The 21,689-nt window shown below is 58.2% G+C and overlaps 1 protein-coding gene across 7 annotated transcripts in view; it reads right to left on the reverse strand.

Moving 5' to 3' along the window:
• Nucleotides 1–237: 237 nt before the first annotated feature.
• HSPA12A (heat shock protein family A (Hsp70) member 12A) overlaps nucleotides 238–21,689 on the reverse strand; it is a 104,183-nt gene continuing 82,731 nt past the window's right edge. For 6 of the 7 annotated variants that reach the window (XM_084903736.1, XM_084903738.1, XM_084903737.1 and 3 more), the window contains 8 exons: nucleotides 21,552–21,656; nucleotides 20,622–20,738; nucleotides 14,523–14,694; nucleotides 10,237–10,323; nucleotides 9,585–9,689; nucleotides 7,620–7,878; nucleotides 5,726–5,829; nucleotides 238–4,616 (listed from right to left, as the gene is read on the reverse strand). In XM_084903736.1, the coding sequence (XP_084759862.1) occupies nucleotides 3,976–4,616; nucleotides 5,726–5,829; nucleotides 7,620–7,878; nucleotides 9,585–9,689; nucleotides 10,237–10,323; nucleotides 14,523–14,694; nucleotides 20,622–20,738; nucleotides 21,552–21,656 (1,590 nt within the window). In that variant the 3' untranslated portion in view covers nucleotides 238–3,975. The remainder of the gene's footprint in view (nucleotides 4,617–5,725; nucleotides 5,830–7,619; nucleotides 7,879–9,584; nucleotides 9,690–10,236; nucleotides 10,324–14,522; nucleotides 14,695–20,621; nucleotides 20,739–21,551; nucleotides 21,657–21,689) is intronic. The other variant, XM_084903740.1, reaches the window with a different exon arrangement.

A 21,689-nucleotide genomic window follows, 5' to 3' on the forward strand; every position in this document is an offset into this window, starting at 1 on the left:
GAGCGTTGGCCTGCGGACTGAAAGGTCCCGGGTTCGATTCCGGTCAAGGGCAAGTACCTTGGTTGCGGGCACATCCCCAGTAAGAGGTGTGCAGGAGGCTGTTGATGGATGTTTCTCTCTCATCGATGTTTCTAACTTTCTATCCCTCTCTCTTCCTCTCTGTGAAAAACCAATAAGATATATTTTTAAAAAAATAAAATAAAACTCCATTTACACATTCAGGGTGGGGGGAAAAAGTCTGAGTTCAGCTTTATTAGACATCCGTGAAGACAGTTTGCAGATACAACCTTGTCGGCTCGCCACTAAGTTCTGTGAAGCTTGAACAAGACCCACGCGAGAATCCAGCTCCTTATTCCGAGCAGACGAGAGGTCTGACGTTATGGCCAACCCCCTTTTACACTAGCCATCCAGCTAAGCCATTTCCCGGCATACATACATACATGGGCAGCGTCATCACAGCTATTTTGTCTCTACAATGTGAGGTTCGGTCGTCGGCTAATATTGCATTTTTTGGCTCCTGGGTATATTAGTGCATGCGATTCTTGAACACCCTGGCGGTTAAAACCAGACCTGGACGCTAAAAGCTAAACTTGACCTAGGTTATCATTCTAGGGGAGGGCAGGCTCTGTGGACGGGACGAGTCTCAGCTGCCGCTACGCGCACACGCTCGCACGGCTCCCCCTCTTTCCGTAACTCATCTGCCGTGGAGCACGGACTGATGCCTGCTGAGTACGGAAAGGGCGGGCACAAAGGAAATCTTTCGATGCTTCTGCTTCCAGGAAAGGTGAACATTGGATAATAAGCCGGGGATGATTGAATGATGGGTCAGAACAGGCCTTGCAGAAACTTCCTAAGGTTAGAAAATGTGTCCTGGTGTACTCACCTACCCAGTCCTCTCACTCTAGAGTATTTCTGTGGGGAAAGGAGAGCAGTTGGATAAATTAGGGGGGTGCCCCTAAGGTAAGGTGACCAGACGTCCCGATTTTTAACAATTTGTCCCATGTCCCGTGGCGTTGCAAAAATCGGGACTGTTTTTAAAATGCCTCAGGACAAATTGATAAAAGTCGGGACTGTCCCGCCAAAAGCAGGATGTCTGGTCACCTTACCTTAAGGAGTTCCATTCTTGGGGCTGCATCTCTGGGGCCAGAAGCAAGCCCCGTAAAATGATCACTCCCTCTCCGCCCTCTATTTGCCAACACTTCCCATTTCAACCAGCTGATAGGAAGAGAAACAGACGAGGAGACATCCTTAACTCGAAGCGGGAAAGGCCTTCCGTTAGCCAAAAAGAGGGGGACTGACCCAGTGGAAGAGCCGGATCTGCTGCCCCCCGGAGGCCGCCTCTGACGCCGGCATCCTGAGAGCTTCATACCCAGGACCACACTGCGCCCCGAGAGGGACTGCTCTGTCCCAGGAGGACAGGGGGGCCCCCTGCAGGCCACAGAGAGTCCTGCAGAGTCACTGCTCACAGCGCCCAGCGTTCTGCTCGGGACTGGCCAGGAGAAGGGACACATTATTATGCTCCCTTAACTGTCAGCAGTGACCCTTTGGGGGAAGGATGTGTGTGTAGAAGCGTCCGATGAAGCTGCTGACCCAGGAGGCCCATCTGTTCTGCGTATTCTGACGCCAGGCACCTCCGTCCGTCGCTCTGTCTCGCGTACACAGTCCACAGGGTAGTATCGGTACAAACTGAGGAGCAGCGAGCGAGGGGGAGAAAATAAAGCATGGGAAATGAAAGGCAGCGATGTCATCAGCAATATGCAAAGAGTTGTCTTCCTTTTGTTTTTGTTTTTTAAACAAGAAAAGCACGTTGTAGAAATAAAGAATCTGTGCAATATTCGGATACTGTCTGTACATAACATTATATTACTTATAGCTCATTGAAAGGTCTTGTGTGTAGAGAATATGGCTGGCCACACCAGGGACCCAGAGCAGGCGGCTGTGGAAGCAGAGTAGATAGCAGGGATCAGGCGGACGAGAGTGCCCGGGGCAGTATCCCCTAGTCTGTGGCCCATGGTGTTGCATGTTCTGCTGGGGGATTCTGCAGCAGGTGAGGTGACAAGGGAAACGTGTTAAAATGGCATGAAAATGCTCATTCAGATCTGCATATCGGCTGTGCATGGAAGTTGGTTCACTCAGCCTCCCTCCGTCCGGTACGCATGCTTCCGGTGAGTTAACATCGGAGCGAGCTCCAGCCGAGGGAGAGGCGGCTCTGCAGGGATCGGTGGGCTGGGATCAGACCCTCGGTGGTTCTTTCTCAAGTGGTTCGGGAAGGCTGGAGGAGACGGCGAGGTGGGAAGGAAGGAGAGAGCACAGACCTCGGCCCCACCCACAGAGGGCACATGTGGGACCTGCAAACCCGTTCCTAGGGCAGCCCAGACGGCTGGGCGGCAGTGCTGGTCTGTGCAGCAGCTTCTGGCAAAATCCTAGCGAGAAGCGCCCCTCTGAACGGCTAACCCACAGTCCCAGTGTCTACTGAAATCGCAGCCCTGGTCTCCTCGCCAAGACTGGACTTCAGTTCGTAAAAGGGACAGGGTCCAGGAAATTCTTTTCTTTTTAATTTACGTCTAATTGGTAAGCAGGATTGTACCAGTTGTAGCAGTTTCAGGTGTACGGTATAGCAGCTGGACATTTCCAGGAACCTGCTTTTAACCAGCACCTTCATGTAGGAAACACAGATCTGCTCCGGAAAACACCGGGCTGGACCCATCCAGTGTAGATCTACGAATTCCTTTTGGACGGACTTTAAAACCGAGGACTTTAAACATTTCATAGGAGAGATTCACTGCCCCTGAACTACCAATATGTCCCTTTGAAAATGTAGGAATAGCCCTGACCGGTTTGGCTCAGTGGATAAAGCATTGGCCTGTGGAATGAAGGGTCCCAGGTTTGATTCCGGTCAAGGGCATGTACCTTGGTTGCAGGCATTTTCCCAATAGGGGGTGTGCAGGAGGCGGCTCATCGATATTCCTAACTCTCTATCCCTCTCCCTTCCTCTCTGTAAGAAGTCAATAAAATGTATTATTTAAAAAAAAAAAACAAAAAACGTAGGAATAAATGGCCACACCCTTCAGGGGGAGGAGTGTGAGCTGGGAGGACTGCGTTCATTTAAACTATGCATGTTTTCAAGGTGAGGAGCCGTTCCGGACTCCTGGGCTTGGTGATGGGAACACGGCGAAGGGCAGCCTCATTTTCTCACCCGGAAGTCCTAGAGTTCCTGATGAATTCAGAAATGGGGACTTGGCCTTCTGATGCCGGAAGTGAATGGCACGGCGAATGGGATGCCGGGAGCTCTTTCACCGGCATTTCCATCGCAGCGAGTTTCCACCCGCTGGCACGCTGAGGTGTCCGCTCTCCCACTCACACTGCTCCCGGGGGACCCGCCCAGGCCTCGGCGATGCTCCCCGGAACCAGTGTGGAACTGAAATGAGAACCTAAACTAGTGCCCAGGGCAGGCAGTCTTCTCCCACCGGGAAACGCGCTCCAGCTTCTTACGGAATCTCCACTTCCAATCGCACGACCAGGAAAAGCAATGAAGTGCATGGCGGGTGTGTGTGTGTGTGTGTTACAGCAACTGCCACCAAAGAGGGGTGAAAGGAATAGCCTCAGGAAGATGGAGAATCTCGTCCTGCTCGGAGCTCTCCTTTCGAACTCAGAGCATCCCAAGTTCTGCTCGCCGGGGCGGCGGGGAATGAGCTCATCCTTCTGCAGAGATGTGCCGGCTCCCTTGCCCGGTGGGTGTTTGGCCACCGGGGCCCCTGAGACCAGCTGCTCTCCCCAAACCTCAATCCAGTGCGCCCTCCAAACCCCTCCGTGCTTCCAGCTCGGGCATTCCTAAGCTCTGGTCTCCTCTTCCCCGCTGCCGTCCAGGTGCGCCGTGTTCAGGGTCAAGGGCAAGGGGATCAGGACGGTCGGGGTTGAGGTCGGCAGGTGCAGGTGGGCCGAGTCCGAGGGGACAAGGCGGCCGGGAGGGCCCCGTCAGTAATTCAAGAAGTCGATGCCCACCTTGACGCTCTTGGAGGTGGCCACGTCGACGGCCATGGCCTTGATCTCCGTGTCGCCGAACTGCATGAGGGTCTGGATCTCCCTGCGGGCGGGCGCGGCGGGGCCGCCGGCCGCGCCGCTGAGATCCAGGCGCAGCGAGCCGCACTTGCGGACGCCGGGGTCGGTGATGAAGCTCACGTCGTCGCGCTCCGAGCTGTACACGTTGATGACGATGACCAGCTGGGACGGCTTGGCGGGCGTGTAGCTGCGCTTGACCAGCTCGCCCAGCGCCACCGACTGGTCGGCGGCGATGAACTTGTCGAAGACGTCGGTGCACCAGCGGGTGCCGTCCTTCACCAGCAGCTTCTCGGGCGGGTGCTTGCCCTCCACGTAGCGGTTGAGCACGCCCACCCCGTAGGTGAGCGGCGACCGGCGCACCTTGATGACGGCCGGGTCCAGGCCGAAGAGCACGGCGCCCTTGAGGATGGTGAGGCCCACGTCCTGCGGGATGATGATGCGGCAGCGGTCCCCGAAGGCCGCCTGCACTGCCTGCTGCAGCAGCGGCGCCTCGGCGAAGCCGCCCACCAGGAACAGGAACTTGACGGCCGACACCTCGGGCTTCTGAAACAGGTCCCCTGCGAGGGAGGAGGCAAGGACACCGAACTGGCACCGGAGCCAGCAGCCTGGGGGGGCCGGGGGGAGGCCTGAGAACATGGAGAATGGACACGGCCACCTGGGTAAGGTGACCAGACGTCCTGTCCTGATTTTTAACAATTTGTGCCGCGTCCCAAATCGAGACTTTTTTTTAAACGCCACGGGACACGGGACAAATTGTTAAAAATCGGGACTGTTCCGCCAAAAGCGGGACGTCTGGTCACCTCACACCTGGGGGACAGGTGTGGTCTGAACAGAATTTCTGGAGAGCCGGTCTTTTAGACAGGGGGTTTGCACACCAATATGCTCGGAGCATCAGCCAAAGCTACTGCTAAGGAGACACCTGTCTTCACAGAGATGGTGACCGAGGAAAGGAGTGCTTCGTTTTGCCTAAAGGACCATTCCTCACCCTCACACACCTGGGGCTCTGCTAGGGAAATCAAGACAGCCTCTTATCAACGTGACTCTTGGGCCCTGGCTGGTGCTGTGCAGCTGGGAGTGCCCCAGGCACCGAGAGGCTGCTCCTTTGACCCCTGGTCAGGGCCCATGCCTGGGTTGTAGGCTCGATCCCCGGTAGGGAGCGTGCAGGAGGCAACGGATTGATGTCTTGCATTGATGTTCCTTTCTCCCTCTTCCTTTCTATTTAAAAAGCAATAAAAATATTAAATAAATAGATATTTTGCTTTGGTTTTCATAGGGCTTGGGATTTGGTAGGTGAGGGGTCTGGAGTGGGGAGGAGGGGGGGCTAGATACTGAAAAGGGGGAGGCCCCCAGGCAGCAGAGAGCACATGGCTGGACGCTGTCACCCTCCTGGAGGGACCTCTCTCGGGCTCACACACAGCTTCTTCTCCCAGCAAGAGTTTTGGTTCCTAGTCTTCCCGCAGAAAGCAAAGACTGCGTTGCTCAGGGCCCGTGGCCAGAGGTCATTCTGCTGCTCGGCCCCCAGCTCTCTGTCTTTGCTGCTTGGCCGCTTCCTCCCCGAGGGTCCGTGGCTGCCAACCCAACTCTGCATGCCGGGTCAGTGAAGCTGGGAACGGCAGTGCCCGCTCGGAGCTCCGCCCGGGGCCACCGAGCCCCGGCCGATACTCACGCAGGTGCTCGATGATGCTGTCGATGGTCGGCTTGAAAAGGGCGTTCATGGCGTCGGGGCTCATCCTCAGCATCCCCTGGGAGGACCACTTCACAAAGTCCACGCTGGGGGAAGGGGGTGGCACAGAGAGGGACGGGGTGAGCGGACAGACTGCGCCCACAGGCAGACACGGCCCTGGCGGAGCAGCTGGCAGCTCCGAGCAGCAGGGAGGGGGTTAAGGGCGTTGGAAGTACGCTCCCCTGCCAGGCCGGAACCCCTGGACGCTCACAGCGCAGACTCAGCCTCTTCTGTTTCTCTTTGCCTGCCCTCCCCCCGCCCCCCGCCCCATGGCCAACCTTCCCCGGGGAAGTGGGAGCCGGTGTCTAGTGCAGAGGACCAGGAGGTAAAAGCATCCCTCTCGGATGACCACACTTGGATGCAACAAGAGTTGGACGCGAGTCCAGCAGAGGCTCATGTGCTGCTAGCTAAGGCCGCCTGTGTGCTCGGTGCAGCCCGTCCCACGGCAGGGAGAAGCCTCGTCCCGCCGGCGCCCCTCGCTGTCCCCGTCAGAGGGCCGGTGTGCAACAGCGGAGCCCTGGACGGGGAGCCAGGCTGCTGGGCGCCAGCCGGGCCCCACCGCTCAGTGGCCATGGGACCTCGGGCAAGCACGTTCTCTGAGCCCCGGCTTTTCGTCTGCAAATCAAGGCCAAGAGCGCTTGCCTCATCTCCCTCCCAGGGGTTGCTGTGAAGATGGAGTTAGAAAACACGTCTGGGAAAACACTCTGTAAACTTCCTGGTGCTACAGGAACGCCAGGGACCGCGGAGCGCGCGGTGTGCACCCGCCTGCTCTCCAGGTCCGAGGGGCTGAGCTAACGGCAGCTCCGTCCCTGCAGCAAAGCAGCTCCGGCTGCGCCCAGCAGCACGTTCTAGAGGCCGCCCTGTCTCACGGGCCAGGAGGCCCTCCCAGGGCCCGGGCCAGAGGACGGTGTGTGCGGCAGAGGGTGACCCACTGGCGGGCCGCGGCCAGTCTCCCGGCGAGGGAGACCCGGAACTGTGTGGGCAGGACGGAGGAGTCAACATGGTAAATAAAAGCCAGACATTTCAGTAACTAGACGCAGGTGCCTCGTGCAGGGGACCAGCGGGGAGGACCCCAGCCCGGGAGGGTCTGGCGAGGACCCTGCTCCCAGGGTGCAGCGGCCTGGAGTCAAGTCCACTGTCTCCCGAGAGGAGCAGGGCTTCTTGGAGAAGCAGCCGGTTGCAGGCGGGGTGGGGACGCACAGGTGAGTCAGGGGCACCCTCACGGACTCAGGCGGAGACGGTTAGAGACCACAAAGGCCCGGCCAGTATGGCTCAGTGGTTGAGCACTGACCTATGAACCAGGAGGTCACGGTTCGATTCCTGGACAAGCCCAGGCCTGGGTTGTGGGCTGGATCCCCACTGTGAGGTATGCAGGAGGCAGTTGATCAATGACTCTCTCTCACCAATGTTGTTTCTCTCTCTCTCTCTCTCTCTCTCTCTCTCTCTCTCTCTCCCCCTTTCCCTTCTTCTCTGAAATCAATAAAAACATAAATAATAAACAAATAAATAAACACACCACTAAGGCCAAGGCAATGGGACTCAGGAGCCAGCCTGAAGGGGCTCCCACCGGCCACAACTGGACAATGGGAGCGTCCCTGAGGATCACATGTGCGTACGTCCCCGCGTTCTCAGTGGGACGCCCCCTTGTGCCCCGCAAAAAGGAAAACCATCATCTGGAGGGTGCTGTGGCATCGGTAATTCTTTAACCGGAGATGGTGCAAATGGGAAGAGAGAACCCAGCGCAGTCCGGTCTTCCTCCTGAGCTGCCCGTGAGGGCAACCAAGTTTCTCTCCGCCCCCCTACCGGGCGCCCCGGGCCAAAGGCGAGTCGGACTCACTTGCTCTTGCGCAGGGCGTGCTCCACGCTGTGGCCGCGGAACTTCTTGTAGTAATCGATGAAGGAGAAAGGCAGCGTGATGTTCAGCGGGTTGGTGCGGTCCGGGGCGGCCGCCCTCTTGCGAGACTCGAACGCGATCATCAGGTCGACCCAGGCAGCGGGACGCTTGATCTTGAACTGCTCGATGAAATCCTCTCCGAATATCTTGCACAGGAGCTTCTCAAACTCGTAATCCACTCCCAAGGAGCCATAGGGCCCGCCTGCGCCGAGAACAAAACGGGGTCACCATTTTAGGGGCGGTGAGGAAGGGACTCAGACCCTGAGGCCACCCTGGTCTTCTCTCACACACCCCACGGAGCACAGCTGGGATGTCGCCTAGGCCAGTGGTCGGCAAACTCATTAGTCAGCAGAGCCAATTATCAACAGCACAACGATTGAAATTTCTTTGGAGAGCCACAATTTTTTAAACTTAAACCTCTTCTAACGCCACTTCTTCAACATAGACTCGCCCAGGCTGTGGTTATTTTGTGGAAGAGCCACACTCAAGGGGCCAAAGAGCCGCATGTGGCTCTCGAGCCGCAGTTTTGCTGACCAAGGACCTAAGCTCTCTCGCTCCTCACAGAGAAGCTTTCCTCTAGAAACCGCTCCGCAATCACCTGTTTAAAGTTGGTTACATTTAGCTGAAAGTGGTTTGGCTCAGTGGATAGAGCTTTGGCCTGCGGACTGAAAGGTCCCAGGTTCGATTCTGGTCAAGGGCATATACATTGGTTGCGGGCACAACCCCCGTAGGGGGTGTGCAGGAGGCAGCTGGTCGATGTTTCTCTCTCATTAATGTTTCTAGCCCTCTATCCCTCTCCCTTCCTCTCTGTAAAAGAAATCAATAAAATATATTTTAAAATAAATAAAGTCGGTTGCATTTAAATGGAAGCCATACATTTTGGTAACTAGGAGCATCAGGGTTTCAGCTCCCCCGAAGACACCAAGGACAGGACCGGGGAAGCAGGCTGGCCTCGCTCTGCCCCTGGGGCTGCTCATTCCTCATCACCTCCCTGACTGGTAACTAGCCTGAGCCTGTTCTCCGGTTTGGAGACCCAAGCCCAGGGGTCCTGGCCTCCCAGAAGCTGAGCCACAGCCCCGTCATGCGTGCCCTCAGGCTGCTGTCACCTCCTCCCACAGCCCCCAGGAGCCACGTTCTTGGCCAGGATCCTAGCCAGGCTCCCTGGATGCCAAAGCCCCAGGGATGGAGGTCTGTGTTAAAGGACATGGAACTGCATTTTTCTATCCCATGTTCAATAAGCCTCAGTGCCGCCCGGCCGGCGTGGCTCCACTGAGCACTGACCTATGAGCCAGGAGGCCACGGTTCGATTCCCGCTCAGGGCACATGCCCAGGCTTGCAGGCTTGGTCCCCAGTGTGGGGCGTGCGGGAGGCAGCCGATCAATGATTCTCTCTCATCATTGGTGTTTCTATCTCTCCTTCTCCTTTCTCTCTAAAATCAATAATAATAATAATAATAATAATAATAAAATATATGTTTATTTTAAGAAATTATAAAAACTTAGCTTAGAAATAAAAAATTAAAATTTAAGAAAAAAGCCAAAACCAGTTTGGCTCAGTGGATAGAGCGTTGTTGGCCTGCGAACTGAAGGGTCCCAGGTTCGATTCCGGTCAAGGGCATGTACCTTGGTTGCAGGCACATCCCCAGTAGGGGGAGTGCAGGAGGCAGCTGATGGATGTTTCTCTCTCATCGATGTTTCTAGCTCTCTATCTCTCTCCCTTCCTCTCAGTAAAAAAAATCAATCAAATATATAGATAAATAAATAAGAAATAAAAAAAAAAGAAGCCTTATGCCTCCTCCTGCCGACTGTCCCCCGCGCTGGCGGCAGAGAGACCGGGATAAGCGGAGAGAAGTCGGGAGGGAGGAGCAGCCGGGCTCGGGGAGGGGCACACCCGCCGGGCAGCGCTCACCTGTGGCTTTGTAGAGCTCCTTGAGGTGTCCCTCCGGCAACCGTATCTGATGGACGGTCAGGTCCACGGTGCCACCGCCACTGTCCACCACCACGTACTTGTCACCTGGAAAAGAGACACCGGCCACCCTTCACACAGACCCCTGGCCGGCCCCTCCCGGAACGGGCTGGTGGGCGGTGGCGGGGTCCCCGGCCCTTCTCCTTAGCACAACGTGTTTGCTCGTTAGTGGCACAGCGGGTTATTCATGGCTCGAGAGAAGGCAATGACGTCTGCGAGGAGCGACGGTTTAGTGTGGACGGTCAGGAGCCCGGGTGAGTGGATCTTTAAAAGATCCGGTGGACAGCTTCCCGCTGCGTGAAGAGCACGCACGGCAGGCGGCCGGCTGCGTACCTGCAGGCTTAACCTGGAACCGGTGAGTGCCAGCCCCTACCTTTCCTCTGAAGAGTCTATGTGGCTTTCACACATGCCAAATCCCAGCCCCCTCAAAGAGCATCCCCTGGGGGAGCAGTCTTTTAAAAGCCACTGATTTGGAAAGTTCTCCAAAAGGACAACAGGGACAAGTAGGAATGCAGTTTTGCCAGAAGCAACACACACACACACACACACACACACACACACTTCAGCCAAGGCGAAGGACATTCAAGGACACTACCTTCCTCCAGCTCGGACCAGATCTCGCCTATGACATTCTCCACCAAAAAGGTCCGGCTCTGCCGATTGCGCCGCACGTGCTCCTTAGCTAGTGGCCGACAGAAAGAAAGGGAAGGCGGGTGAGAAAGCACGACAGAGACGGCGCGGCCGGCACCTGCAGTCAGCGGAGGCAGTAGCGTGAGCAGGTTAGGGACAGAGCACGCAGTGAACAGTTACAGGGGTGCAACCCCAGGAATGGCCAGCAGCTCTCCCGGGACCGGCGGCCGTTGCCACCGGCCTTCACGGCTCAGTCAGCGTGGCAGACGGAGCCTGCACCCTGCCGGGAAGCCCGCTTGGATGCAAGCCCATTCCTCCGGGGACTTTCGGGGGGATGGGTTCATAAAATGGACCCATTTCCTGGCTTCGCTGTCCCAGGGAGGAAGCTGTCTGCCAAGCAGCCTTCAGTGGACTCGGTTAAACAATGTCACACCAAGGAATTCTGATACAAGGAGAGCGGGGTGCTAATCAGGATCCTAGATAAACTGGACGACGGGAGCCCTAATCAGGATCTTGAATAAATTCTGTAGGAGCCATTTCCCGATCTTGTTGAAGCCAATATGCTCTTTGGCCACAAGGTGGCGCGTCTGAGACTGGCAAAGCCAGGCTCTAGTTCTGTAGCCCTACAGGACCACCCAGCCGGGACACCACGCGTGGGATGTCACCTCCCACTGGCCTCCCCACAGTGCCATGAGGTGGACGGGGCATAAATCATGGCCCTACCTTAGAGGAGGAAACCAGGCCCTGGAGGTTAGGAGACCAGTTCCCACACTGCCTTGCAGCCCCAGATTAACCCTCCATCCAGGGCCCCTCCTGCCTTTGAGATTTAACAGTTTACAGTGAAGTCTGGAAAAGCGGTACACAAATGTGAAGGACCAGGAAAAGTGCTGTGAGAGGATACCTGGGAGGCAGCCGGGCACAGCCACAGTGGGGATTTGGGCAACTCAACCCCCACCCCCAGACCAGCCTCAGTTTCCTCATCCATAAAATGGGTATAATAATACGTGGCCTAAGTTCCTTGCAGGCAGAGCAAGGACGGGCTCTCGGATGGGTCCTAAGCAGCCAGTGTGACACCTGCTCACAGTGGGTGACAGTGAAGGCGAGCGCCAAGTCCGAGACCCGGTGCCATGGACAGCGACTGCCTATGTGGCAGATCGAGGCTCTGCCCACAGCTCTGCCGCCGCGCCTTCTTCAGTCCCTGGGCGGGTGCTGCAGACTTCGTCTCTGTCTGCAGCTGTTTACCCACCAAAGGACCCTTGACCCTCCAGCCTCTCAGCCAGGAGCGGTGTTTGCAAAACAGCATCTCTGGGGGTTGGGACGGCAAGCCCTGGGCCAGCTCTGAGTTCCTCGGGCCCTGCCTTATGGTGGAGAGGCTGTCCCGGTGAAAGAGCGCCTGCAGGCTGGTGTGGTGCAGCTGGCTGGGCGTCGTCAGGTGCACGGAAAGGTTGCAGGCTCCATTCCTGGAGCAATTCCCGATCGGGCACGTGCCTGGGTTGAGAACTCGATCCCCGGAGGCAGCCAATGGGTGTTTCTCTCTCTCCATCTCTCCAAAAAGCAATAATAATAAATAAATAAAAATCTTTTAAAAAAATTCTTACCCGAGGACATTTTTCTATTGACTTTTAGAGAGTGGAAGGAAGAGGGAGAGTCAGAGAGAGAGAGAAACATCAATGTGAGAGAGACGCATTGATCAGTTGCCTCCCGCACGGCCCCGACCAGGGCCAGGGATGGAACCTGCAACCGAGGTAAGTGACTGGAATGGAACCCTGGACCCTTCAGTCCTGGGGCCGACACTATCCACTGAGCCCAACCAGCAGGGAAACAAAGAACATTTATTAATTAGACAAAAAGAGTTCCTGTAGGCCGAGGGACCCACACTCGGGTTTCTCTCCTTCCCCAGCTCCGGCCCCAGACGGACTCCATTGCAGACCTTGCAGTGGCATTTGGTTTCCTAAAACAACCTGGATGGCTAACGGAACGGCATTCATAAGAAAAACAGCCAAGCGAAGCTAACAAGACATGTTCTGAGCTCTCAAAAATGTATCCTATTTTCCAGGCAAATTAAGCCCATTTTGTGAAAAATGTGCTCTTTATGGCGCTCATTAAATCCTCCAGGTGTAAAATAAAATACCCACGGCAAGCCCTGCAGTGCGGGGTGTGTGTGTGTGTGTGTGTGTGTGTGTGTGTAAGCAAGGGGGACAGAGTGCTGGCTCAGTTCTCCCCCACAGCATCCTCTGGCTCCTTCTGAAGGAGCCCCCAGGCAGAAGTGGCCCAGGGAGGGTCCCGGGCACCCCACCCTCCGGTACTCCTGCTAAGTGCTCTGCCCAGCCGACAGCACCATCCTCCTGGGAGAGAGGTCCCAACGGCAGCCCAAGGCTGAGTCAAAACCCTGCCTCCCGCCCCTCTGAGGGGGAGAGGCCAACCGCTTGGGGATTTAAAAACCCTAAAAATGCTCTGAGCCACATGTGTCAAACACAAGGCCCGCGGGCCAAATCCAGCCCGCCAGGCCTTGCAATGTGGCCCGCACCGCGCTGTCATCACTGCACTCCGCTGTCAGTTTATGACATTGTCAGTTTATGACTGTTCAGTAAACCATTCGGCCCGCGATTTAGGCTGGATTTTAGATTTTGGCCCCTTCTCTGATTGAGTTCGACACCCCTACAGTGAGCACATGGGGCCGCAGCAGAGTCCTCAGGCACAGGACACGGGACGGGGCAGGGGGAGAGGGGGCAGGTGGGGGACAGGGCAGGGGGGGAGGGGGCAGGGGGAGACAGGGCAGGGGCAGACGGGAGGCGGGAGGAAAGGAAGCCAGGCTGAGCTCTCAGGGGAGAAGCATTCCAAACAGCTCTCCCCTCGGACCGGGGGAAATGGTGGGGAGAGCGGCACTAGAATCAGCTAATCCTGGATTTCCGTTTCGGAGCAACTAAGGGAGAGCCAGCCAGTGGGACGAGAAGCCCAGTCATTCCTGGTCTTTTCCATTAAAACAACGAAGGTGGAGATTGACACACGCTTGTCACTGCCTGTGTTTCAAACAGTGCGGCTGACCTGGTCCGCGGCCAGGCTGCCCTCGGCCTGTGCTGGGCCCAGCACTGCTCAAGGGCAGGCGGAGCCCTGGATCTAATGGAAAGCCTGCCCCCCACCTTCCGGGTCACTCAGACCCGAGGTGCCAACACCGGGGCCTGGCGGGCAGGGGCAGCAGCTCGGGGACAGTGAACTTTGTGCCACCGCCTTGTGGCTGAGCTCACAGATTGCCCGGGCCTGGGTGGAAGGGCAGGCAGGGCCCTGGCGGTTACCCCTGAAGAGGAACAGGCGAGGCCCCAGGAGATGGCTGGATCCGGAACCTCAGCTGGGCTTCGGGGGTGGGGACCAGGGAAAACTTGGGAAGAAAGCTGTCCGGGGAACAGCCTGCGACAGTCCCGGCTGATGCCACCCCTCTCCTCCGGGGCCTGGCCTTCTGGGGGGTGATGGGTGGGGTTTTTGCCCTCAGGACCCTCCCCCGGGGACAGAGCTCAGGCTGTCCCCCCCCCCCCCCCCCCCCCCCGCACTCTGGTTAGCTTCCAAACTCCCTCACAGAGGTGGCTTTGACCCCGACCTAAGGTGTCTGCGGACTCTGTGGCCCTGAACAGACCCACGGAGCGCTGGGGAAAAGAGTCCTGGGGACCGACTGGCACCAGGTGGGTACGAAAGAGGGAGAGCTCCTCAGGGTCCCCCCGGGTCCCTCGGCAGGCGGCCTCCCCGCGGCTAAGTGAGCATCAGAGGGCCGAGAGGCGTCGGTCCTTCTCGTCCGCAGTCTAAACACTCGCCAGGTTTATGGCCAAGACAGACAATGACCTCATCACCCGCGAGCAGCTCCAATGAGTGAGTCAGCAGTTAAGTCAACAGTCTTAATGGAGGAATTAATAACAGGAAAATGGGATTAATTGAGAGCCAGTTAACAGACGAGAAAGATTAGGAGCTTAGTAAAATGCAAGGCGGAGGGCTGCTCTCAGGACCCCCTCGAGTTTGTGGAGAGCAGTGCCCTCCCCCCTCCAAAGGCCCGGGGGTGGGTGATGAACCAGGGTACCGCTGCCAGGTGTCCCGAGGCCCCAGGAGGGGCCGGGGAGGGGGCTGAGCACAGGGTGCTTAATGCCAACCTCTCTGGCGGCATCTGGATTCTTCGTGACAGCGCCGAGTGCATGTGAATGGTGGCGGCCCGGAGACATGCAGGGCGGGCGGGGGGAGCCGGGAGGGGGAGAGAGAGAGCAGAGGTACCCTGTGCAAACCCAGCTCCTACTGTGTCTCTGGAGCTGTACCCATTGACCGCGGCCTTGCTGCTCAGCTCGATCATCTGGTGCAGCCGCAGCTTCCGGCAGTAGATGGAGGCGGCCTCGGGCTCCAGGGCTATGATGAGCTGCTCGGCGTTCTCGGGGGAGGCCAGGCCCGCCTGGAAGACAGGAGCAGAGGCTGGGGCCGGGGCTCCCCGGGGGCGGCTCCCAGGACACCCCCACCCGGGGCTGGCACCCCCAGGAAGGGACCCTCGCGCCCTGCTGGTTTGCAGAATTCCCTTCATGGGCCCCTGCAGAGCTGAAAATTGGGGGCGATCGGGTGCTGGGCCCTAAGCGGGGCCCCCAGACACCGCAGAGCAGCCTAAGGAGATGTACTAGCATCTGTGGGAAACACCAGAGCCTCTGGGCCATGGAGCCCCTGGCGTCTGGGGCTTACGTAGCCCCGAACTGAGGGGGCAAAGTCCCGGAATATTTTTTTAAAATATATCTTATTGATTTTCTACAGAAAGGAAGGGAGAGGGATAGAGAGCTAGAAACATCAATGAGAAACATCGACCAGCTGCCTCCTGCACACCCCCCACCGGGGATGTGTCCGCAACCAATGTACATGCCCTTGACCGGATTGAACCTGGATCCTTCAGTCTGCAGACCGACGCTCTGTCCACCGAGCCAAACAGGTTCGGCAGTCCCCAGAACTTTGAAAACTGTTGCAGAGGGGACAGCAGGTGGCCTGGTTTGGGCTGTAGCAGGCCCAACAGTCTGATCGAGTTCAGAGCTAGCCCCGATCTCAGGGGGTCGGGGGGGGGGGGGAAGGACAAATGGCCCATCTCCGGACACGATTTTGCTGGATGGGAGTGGGACAGGGGGCTCCCAGGCTCCGGGGAGAAAGCCCTTCCTGGAATCCCGCAGAGCGCCCCTTCTGGAGGGTGGGTGGGGAGGCAGCTGCCGCTCCCTCATTCAAAGTCCTGTCCCTCTCACAGCAGAAATGCTCTGCTCTGCTCGACACCTGGCTTGTTCCAGTGTCTCCTGGAGGCTCGGGACCACCCTTCTGAGGTGCCCAGGGAAAGGAGCCCGGCGTGGCCCCTTCCCAAATCCTGGCCCACCTCTCTCGTGGCCTTGAACTTGAGCACCAGATATCGCTTGTTCTTTTTTTTTTTTCTTTTAATATATTTTATTGATTTTTTACAGAGAGGAAGAGAGAGAGTTAGAAACATCGATGAGAGAGAATCATCAATCAACTGCCTCTTGCACACCCTCTACTGGGGATGTGCCCGCAACCAAGGTACATGCCCTTGACCAGAATTGAACCTTGGACCGTTCAGTCCGCAGGCTGATGCTCTATCCCACTGAGCCAAACTGGTTTCGGCCTCGCTTGTTGGTTGAAGCTGTTCGGGCCCCTGGGTTTCCTGCCTGTCAATGTTTGTTGTCTTTGGTCCCGTTTCCATGGGAACCTCAGAGGCCGCACCCACTCGGCAAAAGGCCCCCAGCTCCACACCCAGCTCATGAGGCTTCGTGGCCTCGACCTGGAGGCCGGGGCAGGCCTGCCTGACGTCACACGTGCACAGTGACCTCTCGCCAGGAGGGGCCGCCTGCTGTCGCCGGTGGAAGGGGTGTAGCAGGTGCAGTACCTGGGCGGGCTGGGAGGCCAGGTTAGGAGGGCAAACCGAAAGGACCTTCAGGATGCCGCCCATCCTTCACTCTGTGGAGAGAAGCCAGGGCTCGGAGCAGCAGGGCGACCTGTCGGGGTTCCTGGGACGTGGGCCTCCGTCTCTTAAGCTCCAAGGCACCGACCCGTAAGCGGCCGGGCGGCCCAGGCCCCCGTCTCGCGCCTTGCAGACCAGCTCTGTCCTGGTTCTCTGCTCTCCTGGCCTGAGCGACGCCAGCTGCTGGGGTGGGGCCCAGGCCTTCGGAGGACTTGGACCAAACTCCCTGTGCCTCTAACGCTCCCCTCCACTGGCTTAAAGGAACAGCTACCCATGTACCCTGGGATGGCACCTGATGACACGCTGCCTATAGGTACTTGCCTATGCCGTACCCAAACCAACCAATTAACTGTCTTCCTGAGCTACACCAGCGGCGAGTGCCTGGACATCTCACCCTGCCAATCCCGAAGGCTCCGGGCAGCGGGAAACCCCCAGGTGAGAGAGGGCCCAGGACAGAGCGACACACTCCTCCCTGCCCACAGGCTTCACGCTCCACCTCGTGCTCCCAGTGGCAACGCGGGTCTGGCCCCCAACGGCTGCTCCCAAAGTGGCCAGTGAAAAAGCTGAGGGCCAGCCGAAACCGGTTTGGCTCAGTGGATAGAGCGTCAGTCTGTGGACTGAAAGGTCCCAGTTCGATTCTGGTCAAGGGCATGTACCGTGGTTGGGGGCACATCCCATGTAGGGCTGTGCAAGAGGCAGCTGACCGATGATCTCTCTCATTGATGTTTCTAACTCTCTATCCCTCTCTCTTCCTCTCTGTAAAAAAATCAAGAAAATATATAAAAAAACAAAAACAAAAAAAACCCTAAGGGAAAGGCAAGAGGAAGCAGCCGGTACGGGCAGACTCCACCTCCCCAGGAGGGGTCCCAGGCTGCCTGGACTCCAGGAAAAGGAGGAAACACGAGGGGACCCGCCAGGCCTCAAAAGCCCAGCCGGCTCTCTCCAGGCAGGAGGATCTGGTGCCAGGAAGTGCGAGCTTTGTTTTCTGGCCCTCCAGCCCGGCCGCTATCCGGAGACCCTGTCTGGAGACCGAGGAGGGGGGGAGGGGGAGTCTATGTGCCTGGGACCAGGCCAAGGTCACCCGAAGCAGATGAGTGCTCCCTCTGCCTTTGCTAATCTGGCCCCCGGAGCTGGGACCTCCTTGCCGCTGGCCTGTCCGGCCTCTCCTGCACGAGGGGATGTCCTCCCAGGGCAGCAGCCAAGCCTTCCTGCCCCCAGCGCACAGAGAGGGCCCAGAGGGAGCTGCCAAATGAACGCATCGAGCATCCTCCGGCCCGAATCAGGTTCTGCCATTTCCTGGCGCTCATCTCTGCAAACCGGAATGAGACAAGCACTCCGCCTACGTGCCGAGGACTCTACAGACAGAGCGCTTCAGCCAAGAGCACGCGACCCCATGGGTCTCCTCCAGGAATCTGGGGCGGCAGGAGCACATCGGAGCGGCCCCTCGGAGCGCTGCTTCCGGTCCCTGCTCCCGGGGGAGGAGCAGCAGGTGGCATCCCCGGCGAGGCCAGGAGCAGGGCCGTCCACGCTCCCCCGCCCTGCAGCCAGCTGGGAAAACCTGCCGGGACTGTGTTTACAGCTGAGAGGAAAGGCCAGGCGGCCGGCGAGCGCTCCGCTGGCCGGGCGTCAGGCTGCGCGGGCCCTGGGCCGTCCTGGGTGGCTCCTGTCCGCGTGTTTTCCTGATGTGTCTATTTGTCACTGCGCTGTGCTCAGAGAGGGGCCGGATGTGAGCTGCAACGCGGTGCTGGAGGATGAAGTCATCTGTAGGGAAGCATTTACTGAGCGGGTTCTGGGGCTCTAGGGTGACACATTCTAGGCAGAATGCCTCTGGAGAGAACAAACTGCTTCCTGTCCGTACAGCTCTCAGGACGCAGGGGACTACCTCCCGTGCTAGGCCTCGAGGGCCTCCGAGGAGGGACCAGCTGTTCTTTTAAAAAAAATTTTAAATTCTCCCCTGAAGACATATTTTTTTAAATTGACTTAGAAAAGGAGAAAGGAGAGAGGAAGAGAAACATCCATTAGGTGCCTCCCAAACATGCCCCAACTAGGGATCGAACCCGCCGCCTACGTATGTGCCCAGATCAGGAGTCAAACCCGGCATGTCTGGTGTACGGGACCCAGCTGAGCGCCCGGCCAGGGCAGAACCATCCTCTCGCAGGGTTGCCTCTTCAAGGGTCTAAAGGTGCCCAGGCTTTATAAAAGTAAGGGTTACCCTACTTTTCCAACAAGCGCTTGACTCTACCAGTGGCAGATATGTTGGGGTTCACGGATGGAATAAAGTGCCCCCCTGCACGCCCTCTGCCCCCAGAAGTGTGAGGCTTCAGTGCACCACTGGCTTCAAGCTACCCGAGAGGCAGGGAAGGCCCGACGCACAGGGCACAGGTGTGAATCCGGGGCCTCGCCCCGCCTGGCCCACAGAACGCTCCCGGCCCAGGTTTGTTGACTGAATGAGTGAACTCATGAGTGAGCAGGACCAAACGGCCCTGCCATCTTAAAATCCACTCAGTGACTGTAAACTGAGCACAGTATCGAATCAGAACGTCTAAGGGTCCAAAATGAAGCTGCACAGCTCTGCCAGGTGGCCCCGTTGGTTACGGCATCATCCCAAACGCCAAAAGGTTGCAGGTTCCACCTCCAGTCGGGCGCATACCTAGGCTGTGGGTTCAAGCCCCTATTGGGTCGTGTATGGGAGGCAACGGATCAAAGTTTCTCACATCAGTGTGTTGCTGTTGTTTTTTCTCTCTCTCTTCCTTCCCTCTCTAAAATCAATTTAAAAAACAAAACAAAACAAAAAAGCATATCCTTCGGTGAGGATTTTTTTTAAAAAAAAAACATTGTGCAATCTCGGCACCAAACGAAAGCCCCCCAGTTCTGAGGAGACGGCCTGTTCGCAGAGGGTCTCTGGCTTCAGAGAGCGGATTCCCTGTGTCCGTGGAAGCCGTCGTATCTGCCTGCTCGGGACGGGTGACCTTCTACTCTCCGAGGTGCCATTGTGATTGTGCCAAACGCCAGGGGTGCCACCCCCCGCCCTCCGCCCATTTCCTTCCTCCTCAGCTCCCGGCCTCTCCCTGCCCCCTCGCTGCCTCCAGCCCCCACCCACGCTTTCAGAGATGCTGTCCTTGGAGGAGCCCCCCCCACCCCCTCCCCCCAGCTCTAGCAGCCCTGACACATCTGCCGGGTCACTGCACCTCCTTCGTTTCCAGGCTAAAAATAAGCGCTGACCCTTTCTGGGTCACACGTTTGTTGCTGGAGGCCTGCTCCCTGTGAGCTGGAAAGGAGGGTCAGAGCCATGAGGCTGAGTGTCCGGCCTGGGAAACGCTCAGACCGGACACGGGGCCGTGTGGCCTCAGACAGCCGTTCCCGGGGTCCTGTCTTTGGCCACGGCCCGAAGGCCACGGCCACGGCCACGTCTGTGCAGCTGAGGTGCGTCTGGGCTTCCTTCTCTTTAAGGATTGCCTCTTTTTGAACTTCCACCTCTTCCTTCATCCTCATGAAATAAGTCTATTTTGGGCAGATGCATGGCTGAGCCAGATTCTCACGCTGAGCGGAGCGGAGGAAGGGGAGAGACAGTCTGGGGTGGGGCTGGGTGGGGAGGGGGGAAAAGGGGGAGAAAAGAGGAGGAGAGGGCACTGCCCTGACTCTATCTGCCACCTGGAGTAAAGCCCCGAATGTGGGGTACAGTCCATGACGCCGGGGCAGGGGGGGAAGTGGGGGGAAGAGGGGCACTTAACGACCCTGCTGTGCTCAGGGTGGAGGCGGTGGGCGGTGGGCGGTGGGTGTCGGCCAGGACAGGCTCGGCCCTCTGGCCACAAACCCAGCGTGGGAGGCATGTCCCCTGGTGGAGGGCGAGAGGACACCGGTGTCCGTGGTGACATCCCCAGCCCGGCTCGGGCGGACGGCTGTGGAGACTGACGTTCAGGGCACAGAGTTGCCAAGGCCCAGGGTGGCGTTCACGGCCCAGGGGAGGCAGTAAACACGCGGGAGCCAGCTCTGCCCTTGGATTAGAACCCAGATCGCAGGACCAGCCTGTCTTGCCAGGACATCAGGCTTTCATGAAGCCCTGTGCTGGCACAGTGGTCTGCAGCCGCGTGAGGGCTGGAGGCTGGCAGAGTTTGAGGCCCCAGCGGAAGGGGGAGGCGGGATATGAGAAGGGGCAGGCACCCAGAGGGATGGGCCGGAATGCCATCTCCATGGTGCTGTGTTGACTGGCATTCTCCTTAGCCGTGCCCTGCCCTCATCCAGGTGTCTGCCACCGGGTGACAGCCTCACCCCTCTGGGGCGACCATGCCTGCTCCGGTGAGTTCCCCGGTGAGGAGGGCAGAGGGGAACAGACCTGTATTTCTGCCTGGCACCAAGCGCTGTCTGCCCCACCCCGCGCTCACCTGGTAGGCAGCTTGCCTCATGAACTGCTTGGCGGGCTGCTTCCAGATGGCAGGCACCGTGATGACCCATCTGACGTCCGCGTTCTCGAACTCCGAACCCGCCTGGTCGCTCAGCTCCTGCGGCCGAGGAGAGGGCAGAGGTCAGGCGGATGTGGCAGGCCCTCCTGCGGCTGCGATGAGCTTCCCCCCCCCCCCCCCCTTTGGGCCAACATGAAATGGCCGATTTTTGTTATTTCCTCGCGGGTCTGCACTGGGCTTTAAAGCAGGTGAGCGTGTGCGTGTGGGAAGGACCGTGAGCACACCTGCCGCCGCCCAGGCTGCTTTAGCCTCCGCAGGAAGAGCCGGCCTGGATGATGGCTTCCTGGCTGCAGGGGCGGTAGCTTAGCTCTGCCGTCCGCCAGCCGCCGGAGGACGGCTCGGAGGGGAAGGAACCTGACACTGACCCAACGTCTCCCCGGTCCCGCACTCCGGCTCGCTTTCCTTCATGAACCGGCCCACCACGCGTGGGATCTCTGGGAGCTTCTACTTCAGCTCGTTCTGGCCCAGCATGCCACAGTCCCCTCTGGATCACCCGCCGCCCCTCAAGGACCAGGCCGCCCCCTGTGAAGGCCTTGCTCCTGCAAGTCTCCTTGAACAGCTTTCTTCATGGAGTTTCTTTCGCTTTTTTAAAATACATTTGTATTGATTTCAGAGAGAAGAAGGGAGAGGGAGAGACGGAAACACCAAGGATGTCCCCTCTGTGCCAGGCATGTGCCAGACCAGGAACCGAACCTCCACCTCCTGGTTCAAGGGGCCACACGGTTCCCTAGCGGCTGCACCACTGTCCACTCCGCCCCGCGGTCAGGAGGGCGCGTCCTGCTCGCTCCCTCCGGGCACAGCCTGGGTGGCGGGTGCGCCACCCCCCATGGCACAGGCGCCGCCCGGTCCTACCTTCAGCGCCTGCTCCTTGAAGTACTGCAGGGCGTAAGCGAAGATCTCCAGGGCTTTGATCTTCTTGCCATTGGCCGCTGTCAGTTCTGTATCCAAGGTGAGGTCCTGGCAGGGAGAGGAAGGGGACAGTAGGAGGAC

The sequence above is a fragment of the Pipistrellus hanaki genome (assembly GCF_964339955.1).
Source record: "Pipistrellus hanaki genome assembly, chromosome: 14".
Taxonomy (NCBI): Eukaryota; Metazoa; Chordata; class Mammalia; order Chiroptera; family Vespertilionidae; genus Pipistrellus; species Pipistrellus hanaki.